The sequence below is a fragment of the Lepisma saccharinum genome, chromosome 14, assembly GCF_977018435.1.
Source record: "Lepisma saccharinum chromosome 14, izLepSacc3.1, whole genome shotgun sequence".
Lineage (NCBI taxonomy): Eukaryota > Metazoa > Arthropoda > Insecta > Zygentoma > Lepismatidae > Lepisma > Lepisma saccharinum.
Genome location: NC_139242.1, coordinates 43250288 through 43265998, shown reverse-complemented (window position 1 = coordinate 43265998; position 15711 = coordinate 43250288). Strand labels below are relative to the sequence as shown.

Below are 15711 nucleotides of genomic sequence, written 5' to 3'. Positions count from 1 at the left end.
TTACTATATTTTTTAAAGAGTAACTGATATTTGTCTGTGCTTTTTCCCATTTTAACTACCCATAGAATAAAACGACTTAAAAATATTAATTTAAAATATTTTTCTACTATTATAAACGTGTGACTTTTCTTACAATGTACAAAAATTAGTTACTGTAGAATTAATTTAAAATATTTTACTGTATCAGCATCATCAATTCATTCTTGCACATTTTTGGACAATGTGAACTGAGAAAATGACAAACAACAATTACCTGGATTATTCTTCTTTAAACAGGCAACAATGGACTGGCTCTTGTACACAGAGAAAAATGTTTGTTTGGATTAACCAAAAAAATGGTAGTGGCAAACAAATAGTTTGTTTAAATAGGCGCCAACCAAACAATTGTTCACCAGTACCAAAAGATTTGGTCAAGTTCTATTTGTTTGTCATAAACAATTTTTTGGTTACCAATACCAAATATTATTTTGGTAAATCTAACCAAATCTAGCCCATTTGTTTAGAAAAACCAAATAATTTAGTCAAAATTACCAAATTTGCTTCTTTTACCAAATGTATTTACTTAAGGGTACCAAATGATTTGTTTTGGGTAACAAAATAATTTAATCAAATTTACCAAACCTGGTTAATTGTTGTTTATCATTACCAAATATTTTGCTACAGGAACAAAATAATTTAGTAAAATCTACTAAATTTGCCTGATGTTATCAAGCAGTTATATTTATGTTTACCAAATGATTTGTTTAGAATAACACAATGATTTATTCAGAATTACTAAATGTGGCTAATTTTACCATGCAATATTTTTATCATTTCCAAATTATTTGTCTAGAGGAAACAAATTCTCAATTACCAAATTTGGTAAATATGTTAAACATGACTACATAGTTTACTAGCTGGAATGTGAGCATCCTTGGTGCTAAAAAAACAAATTCATGAAGAAACCATAAACAAGAAAACTGTGGCGTATGCTGAAAATTTGGCCCAATTTTACACAATTCTTATTTATTGTATGTATGTATTATATATTAATTAGATACAAATGAATTTAAAAAAAACAAGGCAGGCATGCAAGTAAAAAAAAAAATCAGATGATCGATAATTTCAAATTTTCCAACAATTTCTATACATGTAGATTTTCAGCGAAAAATGCAGGCTCGACCAGGACTCGAACCCGGGTCTCTGGCAATCCGTGCCATTGCTCTACCACTGAGCTACCGAGCCAGCCTGGCTTCCCCTGCATTTTCGCTGGCGCTGTTTTACCTGTGTGAAAATTGTCTCTGCAAGTGTTACTGCAACGGGATCTGTTGCCTTTGAAACACTATAGACGTCGACGTTGCCTGGTTCCTCCCAGCGTAGAGATGTCAATCCATTAAATTAGGCACACACAGGAGATGTACTATGTAGATTTTCAGCGAAAATACATAGTACATCTCCTGTGTGTGCCTAATTTAATGAATTTCTATACAGTATAACAAGTTTGTTTACCGATGGTATACCAGATAACGTAGGAGAATAAGCCTCTGCAAAAGAATGCAGATTTCCCCATTTCAGGGCAGACCTTGAACATAAAAACTAGTAAAAGTTTTTAAGTTGGCCACTTCACACATGATCACGGATCAAGCTGCGCAAGGGAAATCAAATGAGACCATTCGATGGATCTCTTAATTACAGACTTTTTCAGTTATAAACTTTTTTTTAAATTTTCTCATAACATAAAATGTACATCCATGTAAAACAAATATTTTCAAATGTTTCAATGTAATTTCCTTACAGAAATAATAAAGTCATGAGAAAAAATTAACAATAAGATGCATGTTACACCTTATTCAGAAGCATGCAATGCTTAAAAAAACACAAAAATATCATATGAGAAGAAATAACATCAGGATAAAATAAAATGCACAAGTTGCAGCATTTTCAAATAATATAATTTAAAAAAAATACTTCAGAGCATAAACTGTACATCAAATACAATTAGAACAGTCACATTTTAATCTCTGTACTTAGTCTTCTTACTTGCACTGAGTACAATGTGTAAATACAAATATGCCTCAGAGAAGAAAATAAAATTACCCAAATGGTTACAAAATGAACATATCATTAGAAATACCTCACAACATGTTTAAGAATGATCATGTACCATACTGTGGCAGGAATTATGAAACTTCTCAAAACTTTATATGACTCAATATCAATCATTGTAAAGATCAGTTATTTATTGAAAAATTAAAACAATGAAAAATAAAAATGTTGGTACAGGAAACAAAGTTATCGCTAAATGGAAACAAGTCATCTAGTAAGGGATTCATACATAATACATACATAATGAAAGTGGAAATATGAACAAAGGCGAAGAATGAAAAGATTCTCTTGGGCTTTCGATCAGGTGAGTTGTGGAAAAGATTCCAAGCTTTTACCCTGAAGATGAGAGTGATGTTAGCTCTCAAAAGCTTGGAATCTTTTCCACAACTCACCTGGTCAATAGCCAGAGAGAATATTTTCAATCATTAGTCGCCAGGAAAGCTTCAAGACTTACTTAAAGGTGAAGAATTTTGCTACATGGCATTCCTTGAACATACATGTCATCCTTTACATTTACAAAACATGTTGGATTGTGTTCAATGAGAGCACTGTGTGCAACACAAGTATATCTTTGTGTTATACATACTTTATATGCATGAATATGCTTATTTAACCTGTTTTTTTTTTTTCAATTCGCTGCATACAAAATAAACAGAAGAGTCCTGGTCAGCTAAAATATCACTTATTTCACCAAATTGTGGGAAATCATCTGTTATGACAGTAACTAATATAATTCCTTGTTTGTATAATGTTCGCTTTGCAGATACATGATTAAGCCTATTCACAGCTTTGTAAGCAAGAAATCAGAAATTTCTGCAAAATAGGCAAGAGATGCTGTTTCTATTTCAGCACCTGGTCCAAAATAAATCAAGGGAGTATTAAAACCTCTTTGGATACATATAGTTCTACCTGCTGCAACTGATGCTTGAAACTTAGCGTAAAAGGAATTATTTATTGGTGGTCTGTTGCTTTGTTCATTAAAAACAACATCTAGAGCTTGAATATGAGAATTCAACAAGCGTAAAGAGCCTCATAGTTATAACGTAATGTCATGACATTTAGGATATCTCTCTCTCTCTCTCTCTCTCTCTCTCTCTCTCTCTCTCTCTCTCTCTCTCTCTCTCTCTCTCTCTCTCTCTCTCTCTCTCTCTCTCACACACACACACCCACCCACCCACCCTCAAGACAAATCATGCATTATATCAACTGAATATTTTTCTGTCACATGGAAAGATGAAATTTCATTAAATACACACTCTTCTTTAATACCAGTTGAAGATTAATTTTTGATAGCAATATCTTCACTATAATTACATCTACTTCTTAAAAACCTCATTACCTATGTCAATGCTGCGTTGCAGCCGGTCTTTGAAAATTTTACAGAATCTACATGAATGCAAAGAAGAGAAACTTTCAACATAACAATACCATGGAGTCCCCCGAAGTTGTCTCCACATACAAGTCCAATACTAAAAAAAATATTTCTTCCCCTTGTTCTGTGTTTATTGATATGCCTTCATTTTCAAGATATATCAACTCCTGAATCAAGACCCTGAATGTAGCATTATTTCCAAATTGTACTCTGTCCGATGAATGGAAGAGCGAAACTAAAAAAAAATATTTTCCAGTAGAGAACTGAATTCGGGATGCAAACATGGAATGCTTGCATATACTGCCTCTAATTTATTAATCCATGCATTTGATTCTAGTGCATTGCTAGTCTCAAATTCATCAAGATAGGTTAACAAAGGCAATAATTTTTTGGTTTCAAACAGCTCTAACTTTTTTGCCATAATTTGGCTTCGATGAAATTTGACAATATATCTGATTGCAACAACTGTGCAACATAATCGACAACTCTTTCAAATACAAAAGAGACAGAGAAAAAGCACTGAGAATATTATGTAGGGGAATGAAATGTCCTTTGGATTGCACTGAAGTAAGGATACGCTTGCCAGAAAAGGTTCTGTTTCCTAATCTTGTCCCTAAGATAATGTATATTCAACAGGCTTAACCAAATATTTGTTGCTTTCTAAATACTTTATTCTTAAATATTTCCATGACATGCCATCAAAAACATTCTCCAGAGAACCAAGTTTTCTTACCACAGATTCTTACTTTGGGTTTGGTCACTGAAATGCTGCCTTAACTTCTGTTTGTAGGGATGACAATAGAGGCCCATAGAAGTTGGTTACCACTGATATAATGTGTTGGATCTGTGACCTAGTTAAATCTGCCCTTTCATACAGCTGTGAAATGAATGTTACACATTCCAGCTCAATGTTTTCCCCAAATAAGTCATCATCAGTTAATTGAAGATGTGTATCTATATCCTGATCATTACTTTCTTCGCTGCTTTCAAATTCAACAGGCACATCAGAACTTGCAGTATTTTCAATATCACAAGCTGCATGATGTGTTCTCCTGTGGTGGTTTATGAATTATTTTATGCCAATAAAGTCTCAAAAATCCATCATCACGACATTTTAATACACCATTTGAATATACCATGTGCTTAAATTTTAAGTGCAATATAAGTGATGAAAAACTTGGATAATGGTTGTTACAAATATAACACCACCATTTCGTGCTCTATGGTAAAATGCACAGATCTGAATTTGTTACGTATCACAAGTCTACACTTACATCTAGGTTAAGAATTAATATATTTCACAATATTACTAGCACTGCAAATAGTTTTCATTAAAAAGAAAGAGCATTCATCACAAGAAATCACAATCCAATTAGGTCAATCAAAGTATTATAAGACGTAAGTGAGTTACTAAAGATATATCCGCGAAACTTGCTTGTAAATCTTCTATTAATTTCGGTGGCCTCTGCCACCATCCACTTGGGAACTCGATGCTTCACTGTTAGGTTGACTTCCGGTTTCTGTTGTTGTTTCCTCGACTACCACTAGGGGTGCTGGTGTAGCCATTTTGTCTGCTGTGTGCAATGGGTGTAAGATGTTGTAATAATGGGAGCCAAACATGATGAGCCTGACCGCTGTTCATATTCAGCTCGTGCGGAAAGTGCATAATGGCATGCGTCTCTTTGATTTTGGTGTCGAGTAGGGTGTGTGATGTATGCCTAACTGAAACTTTTTGGATCCTGGGTTGGTTGAACTTTAGGTGCCTTGCTAGTCCAGTAGTGGGTTGGGATTTTTTTGCTTCCGCTAAGTGCTGTTGTATACGCTCGTTGACAGATCTGATGGATCTGCCAATGTAGTTGCACTGACACTGGGCATCATATACACCTGGATTGTCTAGTGGGGAAAGGAATGATCTCTTGTGTTTGCTTAGGGCAATGGCTATTTTGTTTATTGGTTTGTGTGCGAGTTTGATGTCACATTGTTCCAAGGTCTTGGCTAGGCTGTTGGATGTAGTCTGGTGGTAAGGGAAGGCAATCCATTTAGCTTTATCACTACTGGCTGGGTGGAGTAAGTTAGGTTGTCGTACTTGTATTTCTGCTTTGCTGCACCATGTGGAGGGTTGATGTACTGTGTATCCATTTGGAAGTCCTATGTCCGCCATTATGGTAACTTCTTCCTTCAAATCTTCTTCACTTGAACAGTGCGAGAAAGCTCCTCTGTAGAATTTAAGCCATACATAGAAAAACTGGGGCAGGAATCCAGTATATTCACTCCCTTTCCAACCACCCTCCCCAACATAAAGCCAATTTATGGCTTAACTTCTACAGAAGAGCTTTCTCGCACTGTTCAATTGAAGAAGATTTGAAGGAAGAAGTTAACATAGTGACGGACATACGAGTTCAAAATGGATACACAGTACATCAACTCTCCACATGGTGCAGCAAAGCAGAAATACAAGTACGACAACCTAACTTACTCCACCCAGCCAGTAGTGATAAAGCTAAATGGATTGCCTTCCCTTACCACCAGACTACATCCTACAGCCTAGCCAAGACCTTGGAACAATGTGACATCAAACTCGCACACAAACCAATAAACAAAATAGCCATTGCCCTAAGCAAACACAAGAGATCATTCCTTTCCCCACTAGACAATCCAGGTGTATATGATGCCCAGTGTCAGTGCAACTACATTGGCAGATCCATCAGATCTGTCAACGAGCGTATACAACAGCACTTAGCAGAAGCAAAAAAATCCCAACCCACTACTGGACTAGCAAGGCACCTAAAGTTCAACCAACCCAGGATCCAAAAAGTTTCAGTTAGGCATACATCACACACCCTACTCGACACCAAAATCAAAGAGACGCATGCCATTATGCACTTTCCGCACAAGCTGAATATGAACAGCGATCAGGCTCATCATGTTTGGCTCCCGTTATTACAACAGCTCAAACCCATTGCACGCAGCAGACGAAATGGCTACACCAGCACCCCTAGTGGTAGTCGAGGAAACAACAGAAACCGGAAGTCAACCTAACAGTGAAGCATCGAGTTCCCAAGTGGATGGTGGCAGAGGCCACCGAAATTAATAGAATTTTTACAAGTAAGTTTCACTGATATATCTTTAGTAACTCGCTTACGTCTTATATTATCAACCGCATTGTTTATTCCCCTCCACATGAATAAAGTATTCACAGACATAATGTGCATGTCACATTTTGTAGAAATATTGTACACAGATTTTTGAAGAAGAAGCCACAAGCACTCTCATGGGTAATGTTTCTCAAAGAAGGTCCCACCAATATCACAAGAGGTCTTGTGAGACCATATGATGCCAATTTTCTGTTCTTGTTTTCAATGAATTGCTCAACATCTCCAATTCCCTACAAATTAAATTTTTTGTCAAATTAATACAGCTGGAAGGACCAACACAAGTAAAAGAAAACATAATTATTGCTTATACATAAAATTATCAGGCTTTCAAGTTATGAAATGAATTATTGAAAATATTAGTTATGCAATTTAACAACAAATACACTCTGCATATCTAATAAGCTACCTAAAATACTACCTTCACTCTGTTTCCGTAAGCACACGACGTATAAACTTGTAAGGAATAATATGAGACATTTGCATTAAACAGCTTGGTACGTTGACCATCCTAAAACTTTTTGGCAAGCCTCAATATGTGAAAAATATTCCCACGCCCACCCCTTTAATGTTCTCCAAACCAGAATTACATTCCATTACTTGAGTACCATAACATAATGTAGTATCCAATACTTTGCACAATTTTCCTTACTGGTTTTATATTGAAAGTAAATGCATTGCAAATCTTTAAGTAACACATTTATTATTCAGTTCTGCACATGGAGTTCCCATGAGGCAAAATTACAATGACTAGAGTTGGTAATACCTTACTTTTAAGATGATCTTGTTGGTATTACATTTCTGAAATTATATGCAATCCACCTAGAATTTTATCAATGTGTGCATGGGGGCAAACCTGAGGTGTAAATGCCACTGAGATGTGATGCTGATCACATCACTTCAACTGTAGCAAATATAGACAATGTGTGGAGATTTACCCCCCTTACTTTACATGTGTATGCATGGCATGGTGTGATGCTAAAGGGAAGTACTGTAGTCCAAACATTTTCAGAGGGTATATGCTAAGTTTCATGAAACATTAAGTGGATGAAATCAATTAACTTCTTTATAGAATCATGGAAGAATACTGATAAAGATACACCAACAAATAGCGTAAAAGAGACATACAGGAGACCTCCCCGATGATGCAGTGGTAGCGTCGTGGCCTTTTAATCAAGGGGTTCCAGGTTCGAGACCCGGTGGAGGCACATGGCACAGTGGTTCGGATCCCACTTTAAAACTGTAGGTCCAGTCTTGATTAGCCTTACTGTGCATAAAGTGGACTTAAAACACTAACTCAAACCAAAACCAAGAGGTATGTGAAACTCCTATTTTTGTAGGATTGTATTGTATTTGTATTTGTACTTGATGTCACATTTGCTTAATATATCTGCAATTCAAACATCACCCAAAATAATTAATTTATAAGTTATTAAGCTTTAATGGTTACCTTTATGTGACAAAGCTATCCTGAGACGCCTTCACAGTGGGTAGTTTTTTTATGCCTTATCTGGGTACTTGAGCAGCACAACTGACAGCAAGTCAGTATTATAGCTGCTTTAGTATCTGAAAAAAATATTGTTAACATTACAATTAAGCCTATTGACAGAGGTTATTTTTCTCATTCATTGCTGTATGTGGCAAATCTTTTTTTTTTAAATAGAAAACAATATTAAAACTTGGGAAGAAAAAATCTGCAGTGCAAATTCAGTGCAAATTATTTAATTCTTGGTGTTTTCAAGTGACAATCAACTATTAATATGTACAATGAAAAAAGTTCACAATATGTCCACATATTTCACACTATTTCTATATCTTCCAGATGATAAAATGACCATGAATGAAGGGAAATTGTAAGTATTTGATTCAAGTTAATATTTAAGCCTAAAATACATTTTAAAAATCTAAAAAAAGGTAGGTATCCTCTGAAAGAAAGTTTTTATGTCACCACATGTCTTTTTGAGTTTTTCACATTCTTACCTTAGTCCTTCACATACCATCAAGTGCGTATGCTTTCTGAAAATGCCCCAAGAAATTTTGCATTGATTTTATTTATTTTATTTCGGCTTCTTTGTGCCACTTTTTGGCTAATCTGCAGAGACAGGAATGAGTGATGATATGATGAATGGACACTCACAAACATTCATACTCAGGCCAGGATTCGAACCCAGAACCCCTAGCATTGTAGCGCTATGTGCTAACCACTCTGCCACGGACCCCATGAAATGAATGACGTATAAGTGCACTTCAGAAATGTGACTGAGACAAATCTGTCAAACCCCCCCCCCCTTTAAAAACGTAAGGAATATGATCTCTGCAGCTTAGACATAGTTGCTCAGTTGGTAACTCCTCTGACTACCATGCGATGGATCCAGGCTCGACTCCCGGATGGGAAAACGTGGGAATTTTTCCCCAACTATCAAAGTGGATCCAGCGAATAACATGTATACCTGGGAAAAACAATGGGGAGTGAAGGTGGTCAGGGGCATGGTGCTGATCACAACACCCCACTTTCGACGAGATCAAGAAATTGTGGGGTGTGTTACCCTCACACTCCCTATACACCATCATGGCTGGTCCTAAGCATGGGGAAGACAAGATTTTTTACAGCTTGGCGAATAATCAACTTCTGGTATTATTTTCTTCAGTTGCCACATGATTTTTTTAAAAAACGATATACCCTGTTTATTATATCCATGACTTATAAATAAATTGTTTGTCATGGCCACTTCCACTACATACAAAAAAAAAGTAGTCACTAAGCAAAATGGTGGTCTTCATACAAACTTTTAAACAGTGGGTACAATACTGATTTGCCCATGTGCACTTGAAACAAATTTTATATTGTATACAGTTGAGGACTAAAAGTGGTAAATGTATTAAGTGCCAAAAACGAAAGTGTTGGGAAATCGCATCATTCCACACATCAGCCCGTAAGAACATGCACACTAGTGACCTCTTTATACGCCCTTTGAACTACTTAGAGGGCTACCAGCCACTTTTCACGTTTACCAATTTTAGTCTTCAGTTATTTCATTTCATATGTAGTTCATTCACAACATTGAAAATGAATGGTGATTTGATTAAGTAAATGTTGGAACACAACATGGTCATCCAGGAGGTCAATCAATGTTTCAACCATGTATGAGGGGAACAGAACCTTCTTGGGGGACTCACCTCCCACCCCTCTGTGTCCTACCTACACCATCTAGAAAAGCCCTCTGTGCATCCTTACCTAGGATTCAGTTAAAATTACAACCACACACACATGATATTAGACAAAAAAATATTACAAGACACTTACGCAACAATTGAAGCATTACACCGAATAACGATGTATGATACTTTTGGGAATGTGCTGAGTTACCAGGCTTGCATAACGTTTTATGTTTTTTTCTATTGTAGTACAGTAACATACTACAGGTTTTACCCGTTGTTCTCGCAATCACTGAAATGTACCATACAGCTTTTTTTCAGTGGTATGCTTCAATTGAGTGCTTTATTTATAATGTGCCATTGGTGATGCTAAATTAGGGAAGGAACAAAAAATAAAATGCATGGGTTGCAGAAGTGTTGGATAAATTGGGATAAATATGACAACCAGGGTTTGTCTTTCGCTTTGTTTTCAGGGCTACAAGTTCACTTTGAATCAGCAACCAGCATTCAACTAATGAAAGAACAATCATGTCTGAGATATGCTTACCAGTGTTGTTGGGATTGTTTCAATGCTGGCCACAATGATAACATTTCCTGTATAGTTTTACTCTTGCCTCGAAGGCAATTCAAATGTCTTCTTGCAGTGTTCAGTCACATAATTCCATGGCTCAACATTGTAATCAAACCAAGCTATGCTGTCAGTGTTGTTTTTATCATAATCTGGAAGGTAATAGAAAAATACATTCAAGAAAAGAAATATTATGTGCTTCACAATATTGAGGTTAACAATGAACTATACAAGTTACTATAATAGTGCAGAAGAATAAACCTACATTAAAAACTTCTACAGTACCATTTATATTCAATTATCCAGCTTACCTGTCAAACCATCTACAGAACTGGTGTAAGATTCATGCTGGTTACGCTGTCTCACAGCACCAAAAACGCCACTTCTACGTAGTGTTTTCCTGGTATTTTGGTATCGATCCACAAGTTTTCATTTCATTTTTTTTATTTGGTCCTTGAGCCTTTAGATCTATGTAATAAATTTCCTGCAAAACATTTAAGTTGTGTCAAACACACAAGTTAACTAGAATCAAATCAATAAATATGAACATTGAATGTCGAAAACAATTTTGTGAAAATATATGAAGATATATAATGTCTTCTAATAGACATTAGTTCTGCTCAAGTTCCGACAAACTAGTTATCTAATGCTAGTTCAATTAGACATACATATACACTGACTAAGTACATTTTTTTCATTTAAAAAAAATTAAGAATACTTTTAACAGCACTGTAATGGTTAAGCTTCAGATTGAGATTATACTTGAATAAACAGACAACATATATTTGTACCTTACTCACTCAAAATCAGCCTTTACTTACAATTCAGTAGCATTTCATACACAAAAAAAGTAATCTTATTTAACCTAGCAACGTAAAAATTTAACTTTATCCTGTGCCTTATCATAAGTGCCTTGTGAGACTGGTATTAACGTTATTACCACTAGCACAAAAATAATTCCCACATACAGAAAAATGGTGAAAACATGGTTACTCATCCCGTGACACTCTCCATAATTTTACACAAAGTTATTTAGTAAATTAACATGTAAGTTGAACTTGAATATGCAATCACAGTTGAATTGTGGTTATATTTTGTCACCAGGAATTCCACAATCATATTTGCAAAAGGTTTTGAATCTAGATGCCTTTGTTTTCGGAATTTTTAAATCATGCTGTTCTGGAACCATATTATGATTCATGTTAAAGAATACTGGGTTCTGCACAATACTCTTTGCATGAGATGCAGTTTTGTTAAGAATCAAATAAGATAATTTGTACTGCTACTGCAAGTGTCGCATGACTTACGTTGAAGGGGTACGTTCCTAAATCTGGTTTAGGGCTGTTAGCATTAAAATTACTTCAGTAAATACGTACTTCCAACATGTGACCATGTGATTTCTGGTTTTTAGCACTGTTTGCTCTTCTCACCAATATTAACAAAGAAATAAATATCTCATACAAGGCAATCTCATCTAAAAAGGAACGCTTACTTTCACCAGGTGGCGAGAAGAACAGAACGCAGTGTTGTCGTCAAAATAATGTACTCAGGTTCTTAAACAAAAAATTCACTCATTCTCAAAAACTTTCATTAAATCACTCAAAAGGGACAATAAAATTTGAATAAAATAATAAAAAAAATGAAGGTCAATATAATTATTAACACAGAATGACATGCTTCATCAGGTGGTGAAGTTAGTTTGGTAACACTTTACTATACCGGAGATGGATTTCTTCAAATTTACAGGAGAAAGTACTTAGGCAAATCATTTTCTGTAGCGTTGTTGATGTTCGGGAATGTAGTTTTGATCCATTTTAATGCGAATGCATGTGGTTTTCTACGAAAATCTATTTCCGACGCGCTATTGCTGGTGCTGCCATTTGCTTTCTGCACGAGAGCACAATACGCACTATTGCTGCTGCTACAACATGATGTGTCGAGGATGCGTCGTGAAGTTGTTGCCGGGTGTAGAAGATGCCGTGGAATTTGTAATTCCGATGTCCGTATATGCTAAATTGAACGAAAGGAGTGCTAATGGAACCTAACCTAACAGGCCTAACCTACTAGGCACACCTCTTCCCAGTGATGGTTCGTGGGGCTATCGTATGTAAGAAATAAGACATTATTTTCCATTATTTCACCTAAAGAAATGTTCTACAACGCAGAATAGTACGTTATCAATGTAAAAAATTGCAAAATAAATCAGATAGGTGTCTCCGGTATAGTAAAGTAGTACCGTTAGTTTTTGTTCTAGATTCAGAAAGTCACATCACTTTTCATCTCTACATCGTACGAAATTTCTCCATTAGTACCTCTGAAGAAAAAAATCCAATCCATTAGTACCTCTCTAAAAAAATAATCAGAGGGAAATTTCTCTGGTGAGTATGTTAGGCAGGTTTCAATGGCTCTCTCATATTAATCTTCATTTTTACGTTTTCCTGCAAGTTATTTAACTTGTAAATCAATGACTGAATGAAATATTATCCATCATTTAGTAATAGTTTTTTAGTTTACATAATATTTTGCCGAAATGCTCTTTTGTACTTACAGGCTGCATTACCGTAACATGACCAACAATTTCATTCACTAATAGCTATTTTGAATGGTAAATTATCATACACATTTAAGTATATTTTTCACCACATACAGTTTCAACTAAGGATGTGTTCATTGAAACTTGCTGTGCAATCATCATGTCTGATAACAATGAAGAGTACAAAAAAAAATTTAAGGCACATGCTACATGCAGTATCCCCTCATCGTGAAATAAGATCTCGTGAAAGTTACACATTATCTTCAAATAAAGGGTTATAATTTTCTGTAATTTGCATTTGGATGGAAGTTGCAGAAAACTTTAATTACAGAGATAGAAGTTTGGACCTAGGGACACTTTAAAACATGTGGCAACTAACTTGCAATACTACAAACACTCATTCTGCACACACACACAATATTTAATATAAGCTACCTTAGACGCACCTCGAAATTTTATGCCAGATGCATATTGGTGTAATTGCTTGAGAATATTAACCTTAAATAAGTTTCCATCTTCATAAATATTCGAAGATGTTAATTTGGTGAGGATCGCCAAATGAAGAAATTTCCAGGTATAGGTGTACAGTACATAATGGCAATGAACCTCCCTTCACAAGGTTATGTGAATACAAAAAAGTGCTACTTTCATTAGGTGGATGAAAATTACAAGTAATCCATTCTAAACTGTGCATATATACACGAATATATATATTCATATCACTCTACTATAATGAACGTAGTTAATACTGAGAAGTATCCTTCGGGCCAACAACTTCACTAACACCACGTTTCAACGATGAGACTGCATGAAAATAAAATAAATATAATTATTCACTTACCTCGGAAAATGTCGGCAAGTGATTCCAAGTAACATCATCCATCTCATCTTGGGATAACAAACATTTCTTCTGTTGCGTGCTGTCCGTGTTTTCAGTCCGACGAGTCGACGACAAAGTTTTCAGAAAGGAACGGCTTAGCCTAGATAGACAAAGACTGTATTTGCAGATTTAATCACTCGCATTCGTGCTTTGCACATGCGTTGAGAACAGGCCACAGACAAACTACCAACCGGGGGAAGCAGACGGCTTTTGCAACCTATTTCTAATCTGTGCAAACTACTGTCTTGCTTGAAGACGGACACAAAATTCACTGGAGTTCACCGTGCGATCATTCAAAGATACAGCATTTTGGTTTTCGAACGTGCGGACGCCATGACACATCTAGTTATTGTAAATTTAACCAAACGTTTTATTGTAAATTTAACCAAACGTTTTGTTTCTCTTCACTTAAATGTGTATAATTTTGTTTACGAGTACCATATTTCGTCTAACCAAATTTTTTTGTATTCTTAAACAAAATGCTTTAGTAATTACAAGTAACATTTGGTTATCGGAAACAAAAAGCATAACCAAACAACTCAACCAAACTTTTTTGGTAATTCCAAACAAACCAGTTTTTTCTGTGTAGGTTACCCCGTTAGTGGCGCACACTTGGTTTTCTTTGTTGCATCCGCTGGGTTCTGCCACACCACAAGGATTCTTGGTTTTACCCTTGCAATCCGTGTACCTGAGCACAGACATATCTGAAATAATGTATACAGGGAAGCTAATACATCCATTTGTAACGAGTGCACTCGCGGTCCCCGAAATGACGTGTCAATCATACCCCGGCACGGGGCCAAACGTCGTTATGTGTACGGGAAACCGGTCGTGACTCACGGTCCAGTTATCAAGTTCGGTACTGAGGCGGTCGTTTATTGTCATATTATTGCGAGGCGGAGATTAATACCTTGAAAAGTTACACTGTTTTGTTTACCTTTGATATGTAGATTCGAACAATCATAAAACACTAATAGCATAATATCTGGTACCTGAAAAACGCCAAATAACAACACTGACGAACGGTAAAAAAGTGAATATATATTGTAACAACAAAAAAAAATATTGCAATCAACAACTGTTTACAAAGCCTCCTCACTCTCACAACATTCACTCTATCTCTCTTTCACACGCATGAGGTATTTTTACATGTGAAGTGTGGATACAAATCATGGATCTCATTAACATATCATTCCTTTTAATTTTTAAACCTTTATGTGAATTTAGGGCATTTGTCTGCCAGCTCCTGTGCTCTTTTAAATTAACTTAAGTGCCAGCCCTCGGAAAGCGGTTAACTAAGACAATTGGATCGGCGTGGTTAAATCTTTCGTTCGAATGAACGTATGCATCGAGTCGTAAGCACGACATTATACAAGTTTCTCGGACGGGGGTATTACACATAAGCCTCTCTCGTCCAATGAGAACAACTACACAATTACATAGGGATGCAAAAACTTAATTGGCTCCAGCTGCCGGAATACACTAATCAATCGTCGGCGCGAGCAAAAATTACCTTAAAAACCACTATGCAACAAATAATACTATTTCACGCACACGACCTTGCAATAAAAACAACTACGCTTTCCACAATTAAAAAGGACTCATCAGTCAACTATTGACAAATTAAATGACGCGACGGGGCGGTCGGTTACACAAGAAATGGAGCACACTTTGACAATTTATACTAAATATTAAAGAAATGAAATGGAGCTTATAACCCTGAATGCAGACAATTAAATTAGAACATCTGAACATGAAATTACCCTTTTTTATAACAATACCAAAACAATTTTTAGACGCGGAAGTTAGGTTTGGGTTTTCCTGAGTAACTTTGCAAATAAGTGAGACTTCGGCGTTAACTGTACGGTGTTGATACTAACGACGCACGTTTACATGGACATGAGACCCTCTGAACTATACTGTACCAGACTCTGCTACATGGCGTGGTCATTCATCTCTCCTGGA

At 36.0% G+C, this 15711-nt stretch overlaps 1 protein-coding gene, 1 long non-coding RNA gene and 1 other non-coding gene across 3 annotated transcripts in view; all 3 read right to left on the bottom strand.

Annotated features, from left to right (window-relative positions):
• The window catches only part of LOC145998821 (serine protease inhibitor dipetalogastin-like), a 41973-nt gene that overhangs the window by 5838 nt on the left and 20424 nt on the right, over window positions 1-15711 (bottom strand). The window contains exons 5-6 of the mRNA XM_083135472.1: window positions 14335-14450; window positions 254-299 (exon numbers count right to left, since the gene is read on the bottom strand). Of these exons, the coding sequence (XP_082991598.1) occupies window positions 254-299; window positions 14335-14450 (162 nt within the window). The remainder of the gene's footprint in view (window positions 1-253; window positions 300-14334; window positions 14451-15711) is intronic.
• Window positions 1154-1224, bottom strand: TRNAS-GGA (transfer RNA serine (anticodon GGA)). Its single transcript has one exon. It is a non-coding gene; the product is annotated as a tRNA-Ser (tRNA).
• On the bottom strand, window positions 5581-14328 carry LOC145998822 (uncharacterized). The gene is made up of 5 exons (XR_014443347.1): window positions 13708-14328; window positions 10645-10817; window positions 10313-10485; window positions 8060-8175; window positions 5581-6842 (listed from the first exon to the last, which is right to left on the bottom strand). It is a non-coding gene; the product is annotated as an uncharacterized LOC145998822 (long non-coding RNA).